Raw genomic sequence first — 18,487 nt, 5'->3', positions numbered from 1 at the left:
CCTATAGGATTATTATGTTTTTTTCTGATTGTTATATTTTGGGGGGTTGTGGGCAAGGGTATAGTTGCAGGAATAACTAGGAGTATAGCTTTAATCATGTACTTAGCATAAATAACATCAAAATATGTGCCCTAACGAGTCAATTGTTTAATAAATTTTTATAGTGTAATTCTAATTCCTACCGAAGTTTGCAGTTACTGTCTTTGAGAAACAAGAAAATAAGCACAGCAGGCATCAGGCAAGAACTTTCTGAACTGTGTCAAGGTTAATAATAAGTAAAATGTTATAAGTAGAGACAGGACAGCAACAGCTGTGCAACATTCTTGGAAGCAAGGATTTTGATAGCATGAAGTCAGACAGTGAGCTCAGTTTTTGCTGCTCCTCTGGGTGAACACAGAACCCTTGTCATAATTGTAAGGAAAACTACATTTCTCTTATAAATTACAACTGTTTTGCACTTAAAATCTGATGTCTGCGGCTGGAAAATCAGGAGCGATGTTGGAAGAAGACCCGGATCAAACCTATGAGAATGTCCTGGCTGAGATTCAGTCTTTCGAGCTGCCCATTGAAGCTACTTTAAGGTAGGGCTCCTTTGTATTTTATTGTTTCTTCTTTAGTGTCGATAAGGTAGTCTCATTCACTTCTTTTTATGCTTTTCTCTATAACAGAATAAAAAATAATTAATCTCAAAATTTTATCCTCAGAGGAATGACAGTAAATAAATAATCCATCTTTTCTGCATTATATTTGTTTCATGATTCATCACCACAAGGTTAAAAATAGAAATGAGTTTCACGTGATCAAAAAGGGCCTCATGCCAACTCCAAATAGATACTCCATCTTATTTATATCGTTTCAATTGTTTTCTCTAAAAGATTACTCAGTGAAAAACATCAAGAACAATTAGTCATATCATTGAGACTCATTTATATTTGAGTGGATGTGCGTTTAAGGAAAAAAAATGTAGAATGCTTATTTGTATTGTTGCTAGTCTTGGGTATATGGTGACCTCTCGGATATGCATTTTTTATTTCTACATAAGATTTAAAGTATAGCTTCTTTGGTAAGATGGGGATTAATTTGCTTAGTTCAAGAACAGGATGAAAACGAAAGACCATGTATCTCTGTGTTAAATGGGCAGTTTTAAAATTTTAATTCTTTTTGACTGTCTGCCTGTACCTTACGCTTATCAGTGCGGGAACAGGACGGCAATCGCTGAATGTGATAGAGACTGTCAATAAATATTTGCTGACTGATATTTGTAGATTAAGTGAAAGGATTTTTTTTTTTCCCGGTTTTGATGGGATGTGTGTGTGTGTGTGTGTGTGTGTGTGTTGTCTTTTCAGTCTCAGAAAGATCCGGGACCAAATGCTTTGAAATCCTATAGATTAAATCTGAAAAATTTCTCCCAAATGTTTAAATTTGATTTTGCATTAAATATATTCCGAATCTTTTTAAAGGGCCTAGGGTAGTGTTGGAGGTATGGGAAGATATTGATATTTATTGATTGAGTCTTGGATTATCAATATAGAGGTGCAATTGAAAAATAATCATGACTCTATTATAACTGTTCCTTATACCTTCATTTTATCTGAGCATCACAAACATCCTTGAAGAAGGGTAGGTGATTTTTACCCTATTCAATAGGTAGAAGGAAACCAAAGCTTTTCACTAATGGGAAACTTGGTAATTTTTTCCAAATGGAACATACTTTATACTGTACTAGCACCTTCTAAAAGTTGTGCATCTGTCCGGTGGTTAGGCCAGAAGCCTAAAGGGAAACATGAGAGGGGGATAAAGGGAGCCTGGATGTGTGTTAATTACTGTGGCCTCTGCTGCCATTGCTGCTTCAGAGCCCTTGGTCTTCACCACTGACCCTCTCCACTTCTCTCCTGGTCTCACAACCCTGGCCACCATCTACAGGTGGTGGCCTATCCTTAGATGAAGACTGTCAGCTCTCTTGCTCTAGTTTTGGACCTGACTTCCTGCTTTGGCTCTTGGATCTGTCCTGCCCTCTGTTCTGAAGGCAAGTATCCCGTCTTGTACTCAGTCTTCCTAAAGAAAAGAATAGCTTTAGAGCTGGCAGTCACAGCACTCTCCCAGCAGCACAAGAGCAGGCACTGCACAAATGTTTCTCCAGGTGCTGCCTGTCATCACCACCAGTGCATGTGGAATGCCCACTGTTAGCCTTGTATTTGGGTTACGGAACAAGGAGTGAGAGAAGTCTTTTCTAAAGGCTACTGTTAAAACACCTCAGTGTTATTTTGGAAGATAGACACAGCCTTTAATTGGGACAATATTCACCAAAATTAGTTTTCCTAAACTGTTGCTGTAATCATTGATTACATGAAGACTTTTTTTTTTTCAAGAACAATGTAGACAAATAACTTTATTAATACAATTTTTCTTCTGTGAGACAGGAAGTTATCTTAGAAGGCTAAAGTTTATTGTGAAAACATTCAGAATGAGAAAAAAAGTGAGTTCAAAAGACTGATGAAGACTTCTTAGGCTGGCACTCGACACATTTCTACACATCCCTATGCACGTCATTGATATTCCAGTGTCAACTGTTCTGGTTCACTGCTCTCACGGAACATAATGAGCTGATATGGCCAAACATGAGGGTTGGAAAATAAAGACAGGACTCCCATTTTGGCCAAACTGGAGTGTTTATTTACTGTTTGATAATATGCCCTGAGATTTTCTTCCTTCCGGTGCTCATGGTTCCTTTCCTTTATTATCCTTCACTCTTACTTCTGCCTGCCAAAATCCAGCCCATCTTGCAAGGCACAGCTCAAATGTTCTTTCTTCTGTGAAGCCTCTGTGATCTTTCAACCACAGGTGAGCGCTTCATCCTTTGAAGCCCCAAAGAATCCAGGGCATTTATTCTGACTCACTTGGATGCACGTGTGTGTGTGTGTGTGTGTGTGTGTGTGTGTATTTTGTACTATAACCATTTCAGGCTACAGATTCCCGAGGGCACGACCTGTGTCTTACTTATATCATAGTATCCTCTGCAGAAGCTTCTACCATGCCTGGCACACAGTAGCTAGATAAATATTTGTTGAACTAATTTGTATGAGCTTCTGAGCTAATGATGACCTTGTGAGGTGAAAGAAAGAAGGCAGTCCAGAGAGAAAGTCATCACTTCAGGGAAGAAGATAAGGCTGAAGTATTTGAATAATTACAAGTTCTAAAGGCAGAGAGGGTGGAAAAGGAGTTTGGCTGGCGGGAGATTGGCCCGAGGGCCACAAAGGCCCTGCTGTAAGGCCCTGGAACGGACAGTGAGGGGAGGGTTAGGACATTGAGAGGATGGGGCTGGGAATACAGGGGAGAAACATTCTCAGGGAAAGCCCTGCACCTGGGAACTGAGGTAGAGAAAATACCCAAGAGTTCTAGTTGTTCTCCCCTGTCACAAAAGAAAGACATTACTTCTACAGACATTTTCTGTTGTAAAATCCTAAACTGTTAGCTTCCTCTCCCTGCCCACCTTGTTTCTGAAGTGCTCTGCTCAAGGTCAGTGTTCAGATCAGGGTCATGTGGGGTTTGTTTCTCTAGCAAGGTGAGCTCAGAGAGCTCAGGTACTCAAAATCCAGATATGATTTCCGCTAGTGTTGTTTAAGGGTGGCTCAACAGCCCTTCTTTCACAGGGTGTGCAAGCCTTCGTGGCACACCCAGCTCTACCATCATCTGAGAGAGTGGGTCTCCTCCACCTAGGGGATTCATGTTGTCTGGCACTGTCGATGGCCATAGTCTGGTTCACCTGCCCGGGCTGCCTTCCGCCTACCTCCTGACTTCATACAAGGCTGCTCCCATCCTGTCTCCTGCCTGACTCCCCCAGTGGGCCCTTGGGTCAGCTCCTTTGGTCCTCTTTCTTTTTCGCTGGAAAAGTGGACAAGAATCTGGTTGATGATTCTGAGGTCCTCTGTTTGTTTTCATCTATGTGTGAAATGGAACCACTGTCCAAAGCATTACATTTAAAGGAGAGAAAGTTTTAGGGGAGAGCTGAGACTTTTATGTTTTTTCCATGGTTTATTTGTGTTGCCAATGAAATACCTAATAAAGACACGTCAGGCAGCTATAACAATTGAATTGGGGAATAAAATCCCAGGGTGGCAAAGTGGAATTTGATGTTAACCATGCAGACAGTGATTGAATTTCAAAGAAAAGGGAGAAATAAAGAAAGGCCTATTGCTAGTGCCTGTGTTGTCCTAGCATGGCTTTGCTTTGGGCATTCAGAATCTCCTGGCTGGCAGATTCTTGGTAGGCTAAAACTCATGAGCAGGTGGGGTCTGGAATTAGTTTTGCTGCCCTAATCCTTTTGCCCTGGGCATCACTGTTTTTATCATGTTACCACCATATGGTAATTTCCACTAGACTTTCTCATTCTCATTAGGTTTTCTGATTTTTACTCCGGTTCCTCCATTTGGCCTAGATATGCCCAACTCCTTGCTAGCTGCTCCCTCTAGCGGGGTGCCTCTCCCTGGTAGGTTTAATGGCTGTGTGGAGCCATGCATAAGGAAACTACAGGGACTTCCCTGGCGGTCCAGTAGTTAAGTCTCTGCGTTTCCACTGCAGGGGGCACAGGTTCAATCCCCTGGTCAGGAACTACGATGCCACATGCTGCACGGTGCAGCCAAAAAGAAAAAAGAAAAAAAAAAGAAAGAGAAAAAGAAAAAGATAAACTATGATAATAGTATCTTATTCAGCCTTGTTCAGCATTACCAACTTCCTTGAACAAGGATAGTTAATAGGTTTCAACTAGTATATCAGTTCCAATGCACTGGTAGTGGTTGTCTGAATCCTCATGTTGAGGGTGGTTCTGATAAAGCAGCGATGGTAGCTATGGTCTTAGAATAGCACAGTAGCAGCATCCTAACATTGATCATATTCACACTAGAACTTGCTGCTGCCAGGCCTCGCTCATTAGTCCTGTCCCCCATGGATACCCTCTCATACCTGGATACGCCTGGGCTCATTGTGCCTCTTCGGCTCCCTCCTGCAGGTGTGTTGTTAGCCTCTTAGAACAGGTCTTGAAATTATAACATGTCTGAACCAATGTGAGTTCAGAAATTACAGTGTTTCTTATTGCTAGAGCTGAAACTGAGATAAAGAGATTGAAGGGCAGTGCAGTGTTAGTGGGAGGTAGAAAAAGAGGACATATCCAAACAAAGCCCTGTCGAGGGCTGGGAAAAATAGGAGGAAAAGGGAATTGTACATGATGACGTACCAGAAGAAATTTTTGTAATTGTTTTATGATAACATAATTGTTTTACACTTGTACTCAGACTCTCTCGGGCTCGTTTCCAAAAGCTGACCATGAAGTTTCACCAGTTTAAGAACAAACAGGATATTGTTATTTCTTTGACTTTAAGGTTTTTAAGAATGAAAATAACATGCTTTTAGAAAAGGACAGAAGACATTAAAACAACAACAACAACAAAAAACAACAATCTAAACTGTAAACACAATAAAATCTTAGAATGACATACTAAAAATATCACTAGTTAAATTCGGCTGTAGACATTCTGGGATGCATTGCTCTTTTTATCTTCAGAAATGTAAGATTTCTATTACATCTTATTTCATTAAGTATATTAAGATCAAAGGTCTAGTAGCATTTATTAGTTTGATTTTTGGCTGTAGTTTCTGAAACTATAAAATGGGGATTATGATAAAACCTATCTCAAACGCACATGAAGTGCTTAGCACAATGCCAGCCTAGCACACTGTAAATGCTCAATAAATATTAGCTATTGTTACTATTATGTCTAATTTACATCTGGGATGTACATTCCAGCATAATATAATATATACTTTAGAGTGTTGGCGTAAACAAGCACTCACAACATCTTGAAATTCTGAGCAGGTGGAAAATATTGAGTAATGTGAATTTTATTTTGGTTGCATAATGTTCTGGGGAGAGAGGGATCCCTTTTCAAAATCCTATTTACTAATGCTTATATTTGATGCTAATGTAATAGCATGACCTCATTTAATCTCTAATGGGAGTGGTGTAGTGTGCTGCATGTCATGGGTGTAAAATGGAATCCAGAGAAACTGTTCAGGAATAACTGGGGGCTTAATTATGGCCAAGGCCTGCCACGTCTGCAGCACCTCAGGAAAGCCTGGGGTCCCTGATGACATGGGCTGTGTGGTTGCCAAATTTTCACTGAACATTTAAATAATACCATTAGCTGCTTGATCTTCAGTGAAACAGTAGAGAGAAGTTAAAAAAACTTTTTCTTTTTAATGTTGGGAACCAAGTATCCCAAGCAGGGAGACAGTTTTGTTTATTTAGCTGTTAAGTGAATGGGCTCTGGAGCCAGAAGGACGTGTTCAAATTTTGCCTCTATACTACTTACTAATAGAACTTTTGAAAGCCTCACACAAATTAGGCATTGTGTGTATTTAATGTAATGGCTCATATATAGCGATTGCTCAGTCATTCATTCAGTAAATATATACTTATGGAGCATCTCCAATGTGGCAGGCAGTGGTGGAGGATGGTCAGTGGTCTTGTTGATATAGCAAGATCAAGACCTGGAAGTTCCCTGCTCACAGGGAGCTGGCCTTTTAGTGAAGAGAGCTAAAAATAAATTAAAGAGCGGTGATCAGTGCTATGAAGAATAACAATTTGGGGTGAAGGATAGGGAGGCCCAGGGATGTTATTTGACAGAAGTGGCCAGGGAGTGAATGTCAGCTATTAGGGTCATTTCTGTCATTTCATTACATTACATTAGCTACATTTCTAAGTCCTTTTGGCTGAGAGAAGAAAAAAATAGGACAAGTGAGAGGAAAGGGATAAAGGGCAAAAGGCAATAAAGGAAAGCTAAGTGGGGAAAGAGTGAGGAATGGAGATGTTGCATTGAACAGGATGAGGGAATAAAAAAACAACAATGAAGAGGAAAGAAAGGAGGGTGGAGGGGGGAGTCAAGGGAGGGAGGGAATACCGGGATATGTGTATAAAAACAGATGATTGAACTTGGTGTACCCCCCCAAATATAATAAAAATAAATAAATAAATTAAAAAAAAAAACAAAACAACAATGAAGAGGAAAGAAAGCAGGGGGGAGGGGGGAGTCAAGGGAGGGAGGGAATACCGGGATATGTGTATAAAAACAGATGATTGAACTTGGTGTACCCCCCAAAAAATAATAAATAAATAAATAAATAAATAAATAAAGAGTAAAGAAAGAGGAAAGAGAAGAGAAAACGCTGCCATAAGCTGGCGCTGACGAGCAGGGCCGGGGGAGAGGAAGGAGAGAATGGAATGCAGAGAAAATACTATCGCTCTTCGGTTGCTCAGTGGACTTTAAAATGTTTAGCTTTGGCATGAGCAAGTTGATGGTGCTTTTAGGACATCGTTCGGAGGGCGGGACTCGTGACATAATTTGCAGGACCAATGCAAGATGAAAAGACAGGCCCTCGTGTTTAAAAAATTATTATGAATTCCAAAATGGTGACGGCAGAGCATTAAGCCAAGAGCAACTTTTTAGGCCCCGCATGGAGGAGCCAGCTCCGTCTGAGCGCTTAGCACAGAACCTGGCACACAGCAAGCATTCAGTAAAAGCAGTTGTTCAATGAAGAGAACCTGGGGCTAATTACTTTTGAACTTCTTTGAGGACTGGCCCATATTTCAGAAGAACTGATTTTATTTGGCTTCAATTTCAGATTTCCTTCTATTGTTCTCCCCTGTGGGATATGGAACAGATTCCTGGACACAGTTTTGTAGCAGGAATCCTCCCAGGCCTGGCTGGGCTTTGTTCACATTCTCTTGGACTTACAGACTGTGGCCACTTGGGGCCACTGCACCAACAGGGTAGAGGCTAGAGGAATACAGCTTTCCAGACATCACCGAAGAATGGCTAAAAGGCACAGGGAAGGGTTAGTTGATTAGAGCCAATATATAAAGACTGTCTGTACTCTACATTTTGATTAAGTTCTGCAATTATATAACAAAGGCTCTTAAATTCGTTAAGAGAGATCTGAATGATATTAGCAAAGTGCTGAGGGGATAAAGATCAGGAAGTCTGTCTGCTATAGGGTTCCTAGGAGTGAGGAAGGGAATCTTTCCGTAGAGATGCACTCGACCTCATGAAACATGCTTTTACAACAGTAAGCTTAACATAAGAAGTATTTGCATGTGGGTTATTTATTTAACAAATAGTAACTGGGCTGGCAGTAAATAATACAGACATTGTCCCTGTGCCTGGAAATGGAGACAGACTCAATGATTTGTTTGCCACCATGTGTGCCTCAAAAGGTGAGCATTACCTACAAGAACAAGGAAGAGGCACTTGACTTAGAAGCAAGATCCAGAGGGCTCACTAAAGTGGATCCAGAACCAAAGAAGGATCCTGGTTCCCCCTCCACAACATGAACAACTTTCAGACAGTTTTCACCTGTTGAGCATTTGGAAAAAAAAATGAGGTTCAGGTTCAGAGAACTCTGATACAGAATTAGGCTATTTTGTTAATGATTAGAAAAAAAGAACATGATTGTGTCTGGTTTTTATTTTTATTTTACCAAAGAAGCAGCTAAATTCTGAGCTTCCTGATTTAATATCAAATGTTGAATAATCCTTGTCTCCAATGCTCGTGTTGAATGAGCTCTGGACTAAACATTATACATATATTATCTCCTTTAATCTCCACACCACTTGGTGAGCTAGGGACTATTATTGCTCCCAATTCACTCTTGAAGAAACAGACTTAGACAAGTTAAGTCACTCTACCGAGGCCCCACATCTAGTCAGAGATGAATTGGAATTTGAACTCAAACATTTAAATGCCAGACCAGGGCAGCTGCATTCTACAGCCTCCTTCTGAGGGAGGGGCTTTTCCAAGATTGGTTATTAGTCTGTAGACAAGCGGCTCAAAGTATAAGTCATTAATGACTAAGATTTTATTAACAGGCTAAATCCTTACTTTGCTGGTTAGTTTCCTACTGGATCCAGAGCCAGAGTGCGTCTCCTGCTCTGCCAGTCTCCTGCTCTGTCAGTCTCCCTGGTATTTCTTTTCCCTCCCAGGAGTCCTGAAGAGAGATTTTGGGTGAATCTCTGGAAGTCAATATCCACTGCTCCCCAAATAACTCAACATCGTGTGCAATCTTCCAGTGTGCTCTACTACCCCCAACCTCTTCAGACCAGACTGACTAAGTCACTTATTCCTTGGGTAAAACAACATTGGGACATTCTTCTTATCTGACTTTTATATTAACAGGAAAGACAGGAATAGCTTACTAGCTCCATCTACTCCAACTCACTAGCTGTGTGGCCTTGGACAAGTGACTTAATCTCTCTAAGTCTCAGTTTCTTCAAATTAAATTAGAAATAGCAAAAGTACCCCACAAGGTAAAACTAGATTTTAGAAAAATTAGTACTAATTTAATTACCAAAAAATTATGAATTCAATTAGTAAAGACTAAATCTGGTAACATAAAGGGCTTAGCAAGTAGTGCTCAATAAATATTATGGTTTTTATTTTGGCCTATAGTTGAAATTCTTTGTTTTGGAGCCTTTTAGAAATGTAGCATTTTAGGCCTTTTTTCACATTAATGTATTTGTTCTATCTATGTCCATAATTAAAATTTACATAGTTAGCTATTTAGGACATTTAGTTTTAAGTTCTTAGCAAAAACTTCAGGTACTAACGGAACTGTCAGAAGTCACAGCGGGAACCAGCAAAAGCTGTTTCAGAAGGAGAAGTGGTATACGGATTTCCTTCCATCTTGACTTGAACTGAGGGGAAGATACTGCCATTCAGTGTTGAGGTAATGTCTACGGGCAGGTGTTGAAATAGGCTGGGAGAGAGGACTATGTAAGCAGGGCTGGCTTCCCAGGGCAGGGGCATTTGGAGCTGGGTTTGGATAGATGGCATCAGGGTTGCAGAAGAGAAGGGGGGAAGGTCTGGATGATGAACACTCCAGAAAGGAACACCCCACGAGGTAACTGCGAAATAAGAAGCTGGCTTGTGCCATATGCCCTTCTCTCATCACCTTGCCTTACTCTGCAGAACAATGATTTCCGGCCCTGCTCATCTTCTGAGCTAAGATAGCCTGCATTTCCTGCAGAGAGAACTGGCTTTCTGTTCTCTTTGTAGAACAGTAAAAATTTGTCCTCGGATCTTATGTTTTGGTTTCAGGTTCAATTTTCAAAAGGTTTACTTTTCCCTCTCAAGAGCTGAACATGCATTTCAGATATGCTTACACCAGGTGGTGGTGGCTCAGCAGTTGAGGACACAGTCTTGATAAGAAAAAAAATTCAGTTTTTTACTACTCAATAAAAAGCAGTGGTACAAAGGGCCAAAACACTAGGGTCTAGGTACGGGTGTCTGGCTCCATCCAAGGATAAAATTTTAAATGACCAGAGGAGTGGATGAAGTTTATATCCTCTGACAAAAGTCCATTAATACAATTTCTTGAATTGAAGCTCCTGATAAAAGTGAACATCAGGGAATTTGAGGTAACGTTTTCTGTTTGTGCCACAGATTTCTATTAAGGCAACTGAATACACCACATTTTAAGATGTTATATTTGATGTCAACATATAAAGAGCAAGTTTGAAGAAACTAACTTTTTACAATTTGATATTGTTCTAATTCCTAGTTGTTACCAATAACAGATTAATTAACCTACTCAGATCTGTTTGGAATGCTCCTTTCTAACTCATCCTGAACTCTTTCCAATGGCTTCAAGAACTTCAGCATTGTCTAATTTGAAGACCCTCCAGATTTCTCTCAGCCATGTGCAGGACTCTACGACAAACTATAAGAAATTGCAAAATAAAAAAAAACTTCTCTGAACTTAAGGACCTTAACACGGTGTGAAAATGTTGGTGGACTTGGGAAGAGATTTTTTTTTTTCTGTATATTTTCACAGCTTGAGGAAGTGAGATTTCCTGGAGAAGACCTGGTTTCTCTTGTACCATCAAGAACAGTGGAAACAGGCTTGTGATAGGGTTTCTTGGTAGAATAAGTATTTGGATGTAGCAGAGCTTCCTCAGTCTTCCAAGCCAGAGTGCACTGAGGTCAGCTGTGTTTCAGTTCTGTGGGGGTCGACTACACAAAACAAACGGAATTCAAATAAGAAAAAGCAACTAATCAAAACAAGAGCAAACAAAACAGTTGTTGGTGGAATGGATAAATGTGCTAAATTGAATCTAGAGTCAGTGGAGAAGGTTGTGATTCATTAGGGAAATCTTTATGAAGGAGATAAATTTGAGTTGAAATTTCCAAGGAGAACGGAAATTTCAGATTAATAGGAAGGAGGACATTTATATATGTTAGTAATGTTTATTGGGCCCTTATTAAGTGTGGCAGGCAGAATAATGGTTCCTCCAAAATGTCCACATCCTAATCCCTGGAACCTGTAAATATATTACCTCACATGACAAAAGGGATATTGCAGATGTGCTTAATGTTAAGACCTTGAGGTAGAAGATTATCCAGAATTATATGGTTGTGTCAAACCTAATGCCATGGGTCCTTAAAAGCAGAGAATCTTTTCTGGCCTAGGTCAGAGTCAGACGGAGATGTGACTACAGAAGAATGGTCAGAGAGATGCAACATTTCTGGCTTGAAAGACTGAGGAAGGGTCCAAGGAATGCAGGTGGCCTCTGGAAGCTGAAATAGGTAAGGAAATGAATTCTCCCCTAGAACCTCTGGGAAGAACACGGTTGTACTGACACCTTGATTTTAGCCCAGTGAGACCCATACTGGACATCTACAGAATTATAATAAATTTGAGTTGTTTTAAGCTAAGTTTGTGATAAACTGTTACAGCAGTCATAGAAAGCTAACACAACATAGGACAGCAAAATGAGGTAGACAGTACTATTATGGTCATTTACAGAAGAGGAAACTGAAATATTAAGGGACTAGCTTCTTGCACAATGTCACCCAGCTGTGAAGTGAAGGACTGGAGAATTAAATTGAGAACACCAGTCTTCACAGCTCATGCACTTAACTTTTACGCAATATCATCTCCCAGGATTTTTGTGGGAGGAGGATGGCAGTAGTAAAATCTTCTAGAAAAAGCTCACTGAGGCAGTGAGTTACACAGCTGTACAGTAAAGAGCTTGATTGGGGACTTCCTAGGTGGCGGAGTGGTTAAGAATCTGCCTGCCAATGCAGGGTACATGGGCTCGATCCCTGCTCCAGGAAGATCCCACATGCTGCAGAGCAACTAAGCCCGTGCGCCACAACTATTGAGCATGTGCTCTAGAGCCTACAAACCACAACTATTGAACCGGTGTGCTGCAACTACTGAAGCCCAAGCGTCTAGAGCCTGTGCTCTGCAACAAGAGAAGTCACCGCAATGAGGAACCCGCACACCGCAATGATGAGCAGCCCCCTGCTCGCCACAACTAGAGAAAGCCCGTGAGCAGCAACAAAGACCCAATGCAGCAAATAAATAGATAAATTTATATTTTAAAAAAAGAGCTTGATTGACTCAGAAGGACATTCAGAGCCCTGGATTAATGGAGTAGAAAATAGTTGTCCCTCAGGGCTAGGTATGTACTTTCTTCCTGATTAATCTTGCTCAGACGCTGCTTAGATCATGACAAACTGGTTTACTCAGCGTCCTACAAACATCACTAAACAGGACTCTTCTACACTAGTACCTTTGCCGAAGCCACCTGCCTTTCTCTCCCATCTCTCTGAAGCCCGCTGCTCTCAAGAGCTTCCACGCCTCATCCCAGCCACAGCAACTTGGGGGCACTTGGGTTCAAGGACTTTGGCATGAAATCACACATTGCCCTTTTATCTTTGTCATAAAGTGTCATAGTTTTACGTCATTCACTTTTTCTGATGCTTATAATTTATCTCCAAGTTGACTGGCCTCTGTGAACTTCCCGCGGGCAGGGACGGGAATCCACTCAGAGCAGCCGTCCAGTCCGCCAGCTGGCATCTTCTTGGTACATTCCTAAAATAAATCTTACTGCCACACACCATTTTGCTTTTCTTGAGTACACGTTTTCCTTTTTCTGACTCTCCACCACCCAGAGCACATCAGGCATCCCTGTTAAACGTTCCCGTGGCTTTTATTACAGATCGACGGTGATCATTTGTCGACCTCCCTCCTTACTAAAGCATCTCCAAGCGCGTAGCAGAGGGTCGGGCACACAGAATACACGGATCTATGTTAAAGCCCAGCCAATTACTAGACAGCGATTAAGGGGAAGTGCCGGGCGAGAGCTGGAGGTGACGCGTCTCCACTCCCCGCCGCCCCCGCCAGCACCTTAGCCTCCCACACAGGTGTGGGGACCCGGCACCAGGCTGCACGGTGGTACGCGGCCTCCCGCCCACCCCGCCCCGCCCCTTTCCCCGCCCCCTCTCGCTCGCGCCACAGGCCGCTCGCTCCCGCGGTACGCGCGGCGCCGCGCCTCGCCGGTTCCTCAGCTTCCAGCCAAGATGGCGGAGAGCGGCGAAGGTCTGGGTACCGTCCCGGAGCACGAGCGGATCTTGCAGGAGATCCAGAGCACCGACACCGCCTGCGTGGGGCCCACCCTCCGGTAAAGTTCTCATCCTCCCAGGGTCTTGGGCTGCCCCCTCCGGCCGCTGGTCAGGAGCCAGGCGTGTCGTCCGCCGCCGGCCGCGCGCGGAGCGGCCCGACAGGTGGTGCGCTTCGGGGGCCGGCGGGGGCGCTTCGGGGCGGCGGGCCGGGACCTGAGCCGAGGCCGGGACGGGGTGGCACGGGCGGCTGCACCTGTCGGCGCGGCCCGCGTCGGCCGCGGGAGCTGTCACCGCGCAGCTGGAGGGTGTGGCTGCCACGGTACCTCTGCCCCCGGGAGCCGCGGCGCCGCCCCGCCTTCGCCGTCGAGTCCGGCCCTGGCCTGGGGTCTCGAGGACGCGCCTGAGGCTTCCCGGCTCGCGGATCCCGGCGGGGCCGAGGGCGAAGGTTCAGTGCCTGCAGCCCGCGTGACCCGGTGCCTGCGCGCACGCAGGTGGAAGCGCTAGCGCGCTGGGCTGCCGCGGGCGTGGGAGAATTGAAATTGAGCGGGCGTCGCCGGCACCATTATCGCCCCTCCCGCGCGGCCGGAGTGGGCGCCGAGGGAGCGTGGGCCGGAGGGGAGGAGCTGACGCTCGGGAACGCGCCGATGTGCGGCTGCGCTGGCCCGGCAAGCCTCGGCGTCTGGGGAGCTTTTGCTTATTTACGAACGTTTCATTAATTTTGCATGCATTTCCCCGTTTATTTTAAAAAGAATCTCCACCCTTTAAAAATAGTAGAAGAAAAAGGAATATTCCAGACTGAGTGTCTGCTGCACTAATAATAGAACGTTAGCCGGGCACTACAGTGATCCATTGGCGTGTTAGGCACTTTCTTCAGGAATGAGTGCCTTAATAAAAAGGTTTCAGTTATCGCTGTGATGGTAATGAAATTATTATTCTCTCAGGGAACTTGGGACTCATTGTGTTTCTGTCATTATTATTTCTTCAGGATACATTCCTAGAAATGGAGCGCTGTGTATTTTGTGGACCTGTGGATGTAGAATAAAGTGAAGCCAGTTCAAGTTATGATGTAAATCCACCTTGCTCTGAGAGTCCGGAGACCTGGATGCTTGGTTTACCCTAGTCTTACCACTGATGAAGTGTGCAGTCATGGGCAAAAATCATTTAACTTCTCTGGACCTTGATTCTGTATTTGTAGACAGGGGAGGGGTAGGTGTTTAAATGCCCAGAAAGCCCAGGACCTTAGGGACCTTGCCTATTTGTTCACTGCTGTATGCCTAACTCCAAGCATGTGGTAGGCACCTGATATATTTTTGTCATGTGAAGTTCCCTTTATGATATAAGAATAATTAGTGCATTTTCTTAATTTTTCAATATAATTCTTTTCGTAAAACTGCATTTGGTATGGAAGTAGAAATCATAGATTAAACGGAAGCTTTGTTTTCCTCACTGCGTGGTGAAATGGAAAGAGTACAGTATGTGGTATAGTTACCAGAACAGTGCATTTTTGAAAATAGTATTAGTTATGAAGGAGATGCTTCTTCTTGAGAAAATGTGCTAGGCAGTATCCTTGAAAGCAGATGATGTTAACTTAGAAGAAAAATTTGAAATACAGTTGGCTCTTGAATGATATGGGTTTGAACTGCGTCGATCCACTTATACCAGGAATTTTTTTAATAGTAAATACTGTGGTACTACAAGATCCACAGTTGGTTGAATCCTGGGATGCGCAGCCCGGGATATGGAGGCAACCAGTGCATGGACAGCTGACTATAAATCTTATGTGAATTTTTCACTGCATTGAAGGGTCTGCGACCCTAACCCCCTTATTGTTCAACAGTCAAGTGTATGTGGAGAGATTTTTGTGATACAAATAGAATATATGTATTCATGGTGTTACCAGTCTGTTCTGTTTTGTTGGACATTTGTGTAACCTGCTCGCTTTGTCGAAACACACAGTCTTTCGCGAACTACATTGACTCATATACTTATCCTTTATATACACTTGTCATCTCTCATTTATAAGCAGACTCTTTGCACACACAGGTAGAAGGCACTATTAGCAGCTCTTTGTCTTGAATAGAGTTTAAGCTATTGTTATTTTTCCCCAAGGTTTCACTGAGTGAAATGCTAATACTAAATTCAAAAAAACCTTTTATTTTTGGAAAATTTAAGTGTTTTAAAAAGTAAAAAAGTCTCATGGACCACATGAATTTATCATCTAGCTTCAATTCAACCTCTTGCCAGTCTCATTTGACCTTTTCCCCTTTCCGCTCTTCCTCACCCTGAATTATTTTGAAGCAAATCCCAGAATCAGTTCATCCATAAATATTTCAGCATTAAGATTAATTTTTGCTGTTATTTCTCAGTTAACTTTTAGCTGGCCTGTAGGCTTATATTGTTATGGTTATTGTTAATATTATTTTTCTTAGTGGCAGACTTTGTTTCAGCCTGACCTTTTCCTGATTCACTTTTTATCAGATCAGATTTCCTGGAGGGAGCCAGATGACTAAATGAGAAGCATATTATACACTTTTCACAGGGTCTTGCATATGACATGGTTCTTTGGCCACAATGGAATTAAATTAGAAGTCAGTAGTAGAAAACTATCTGGAAAATTCCCAAATATTTGGACACTGAATAACACACATGCAAATAACCCATGGATGAAAGAAGAAATGGAAAGAGAAATTAGAAAGTATTTTGAATGAATAAAATGAAAACACAGTATATCAGAATTTGTGGGATACAGCTAAATCCATACTTTTCGAGATAAATACAGCACTAAACACTTATACTGGAAAAGAATGACTTAAACTAATGGCCTCAGCTTCTAACTTAAGAAACAAGAAAAAGAAGAGCAAATGAAATCCAAAAGAGCCAAAGAAAGAAGATGATAAAGATCAGAGTAGACGTCAAATGAAATAGGAAATAGAAAAACATTTGAGAAAACCAGTGAAACTGAAACCTGGTTCTTTGAGATCAGTAAAACTGATAAACTTCTAGGGGGGGAAAGGGAGCAGATACCAATAATCAATTCTCAACTCACTTTGAGGTCAACATTAACCTGATACCAATACTAAACAAAGACATTTCTGGAAACTGTACACCAATATTATTAATACACGCAGCAAAACACTTTAAACAGAATTTTAGCAAATTAAATCCACTATATATAAAAATAATAATAAATGGGATTTATTTCAAGAATGTATGCTTGTTAACATTTGAAGAACCAACTGATGTAATTCATATTAAACTAAAAATTATATGATCATCTTAATACTTGCAGAGAAAGCATTGACATCTAATATTCATTCCTGATAAAATAAAGCTCTCAGAAACTAGGAATGGAAATTCCTCAGCCTGAAAAACTTCTATGAAAAATCTGTAGTTAACATTGAACTCAGTGGTGAAAGACTGAATGCTTTTCTTCTAAAATCAGGAATAAAGCAAGGATGTTCATTCTCACAACTTCTATTCAACACTGTAGTAGAGGTCCTAGCCAGTATAGTAAGATAAAAAAAATCTTGATTGGAAAATAATCTTTATTTGCAGACAATGTAATTATCTATAGAGAAAACCCTAGGAATGTATAGAAAAGCTACTAGAACTAATAAGTGAGTTTAGCAAGAATATAGGATACCAGATCAATCTGCAGAAACCAATTGTGCAAGGGTTGAGTCAAAAATTACCTGCACTCTGGCTGTATAATTTGTTTTAATTAACTTTTAGAAATGACAAATACATCATTTTTCAACATAATCTCCTTGCTTTTTCAATACACTTGTGTCCATCTGTCAACAAGCTTTTGTATTTCCTCAGTAAAAAATGTTTTAGGCTGAGCTGCGAGCCACGAATGCACTGCTGTCTTCACTTCTTCATCAGAAGTGAATCTTTGTCCTCGTAGGTCTGCTTTCAGGGGACCAAACAGGTGAAAGTCCTATGGAGCAAGATCAGGACTATAGGGAGGATGCTTTAACACCTCAAAATGAAATTTTTGCAGAGTGTTGACAGTATGAGCAGAAGTATGCAGATGTGCATTGTCATGCAAGATCACAATGCCCTTGGATAGCAGTCCTCTGCATTTAATCTGAAGTTTAGGCTTCAGCTCTTCAGTAAGCACTCACTGTGGTAAACACTGTTGATTGTTGAACCCTTTTCCTGATAATGTTCCAGTACTGGCCCTTGAGAATCCCAGAAAACTGTAAGCATCAATTTTCCAGCTGATGGTTGACTTTTGAATGTTTTCTTGGTTGGTGATTGAGGATGTTTCCATTCCATACTCTGCTGTTCACTCTCAGGCTTGTAGTGATGAATCCATGTCTCGTCACCAGTAATGATTCTCTATAAGAAACTTTCACCTTCCTTTGAGTATCAGTCCAAATTTTGTTTGCAGATATTCAAACGCTTCTGTTATGCTCTTCTGTGAGTTATTTCGGTACCCATCTCACACAGACTTTTTGAAACCTAAGTCTGTTGTGGATTACGTCATTTTGAGGTACTTAGAAAAAGATGAACAGAGTTGGAGGGCTTACACTACCTGTTTTTAAGATTTATTATAAAGCTACAGTAATTAAGACAATGTGGTACTAGCATCAAGCTAGAAAGATCAGTGAAACTGAGTAGACTCCATAAATAGGTTTACATGTAAGGTCAATTAATTTTTGGCAATGATACAGAACAGTTCATTGGAAAAGATAGTGTTTTTAAGTAACAATGGTGGAACATCAGATATCTGTATGCAAAATAATGAACTTTTAAATGTAATTTGCACCATATTTAAAAATTAACTCAAAATGGATCATAAAGCCAAATGTAAAATGCAAAACTATTAAACTCCTAAAAACTAGAAGAAAATTTTTGTGACTTTGGGTTAGGCAAAAGTTTCTTAGATACTATTAGAAAAGCATAATGCATAAAAGAAAAGAGTGATAAATTGTACTTTATCAACATTGAGAACATCTGGTCTTCAAAGACACTGTTAAGGGAATGAAAAGACAGGCCACAGACAGGGAGAAGATATTTGGAAG

At 41.5% G+C, this 18,487-nt stretch overlaps 1 protein-coding gene across 7 annotated transcripts in view; it reads left to right on the top strand.

Moving 5' to 3' along the window:
* Nucleotides 1-419: 419 nt before the first annotated feature.
* Nucleotides 420-18,487, top strand: part of EXOC6 (exocyst complex component 6) — a 230,532-nt gene continuing 212,464 nt past the window's right edge. For 4 of the 7 annotated variants that reach the window (XM_057735489.1, XM_057735487.1, XM_057735486.1 and 1 more), the window contains exon 1: nt 420-581. In XM_057735489.1, coding sequence (XP_057591472.1) covers nt 469-581 — 113 coding nt within the window. In that variant the 5' untranslated portion in view covers nt 420-468. Of the gene's footprint in view, nt 582-13,385; nt 13,517-14,442; nt 14,524-18,487 lie in introns of those variants that run through there. The other 3 variants (XM_057735490.1, XM_057735492.1, XM_057735488.1) reach the window with 3 other exon arrangements.

The sequence above is a fragment of the Hippopotamus amphibius genome, chromosome 5 (assembly GCF_030028045.1).
Source record: "Hippopotamus amphibius kiboko isolate mHipAmp2 chromosome 5, mHipAmp2.hap2, whole genome shotgun sequence".
Taxonomy (NCBI): domain Eukaryota; kingdom Metazoa; phylum Chordata; class Mammalia; order Artiodactyla; family Hippopotamidae; genus Hippopotamus; species Hippopotamus amphibius.
The sequence above is the reverse complement of the archived record's forward strand: the minus strand, read 5'-3'. Positions and strand labels throughout refer to the sequence as shown.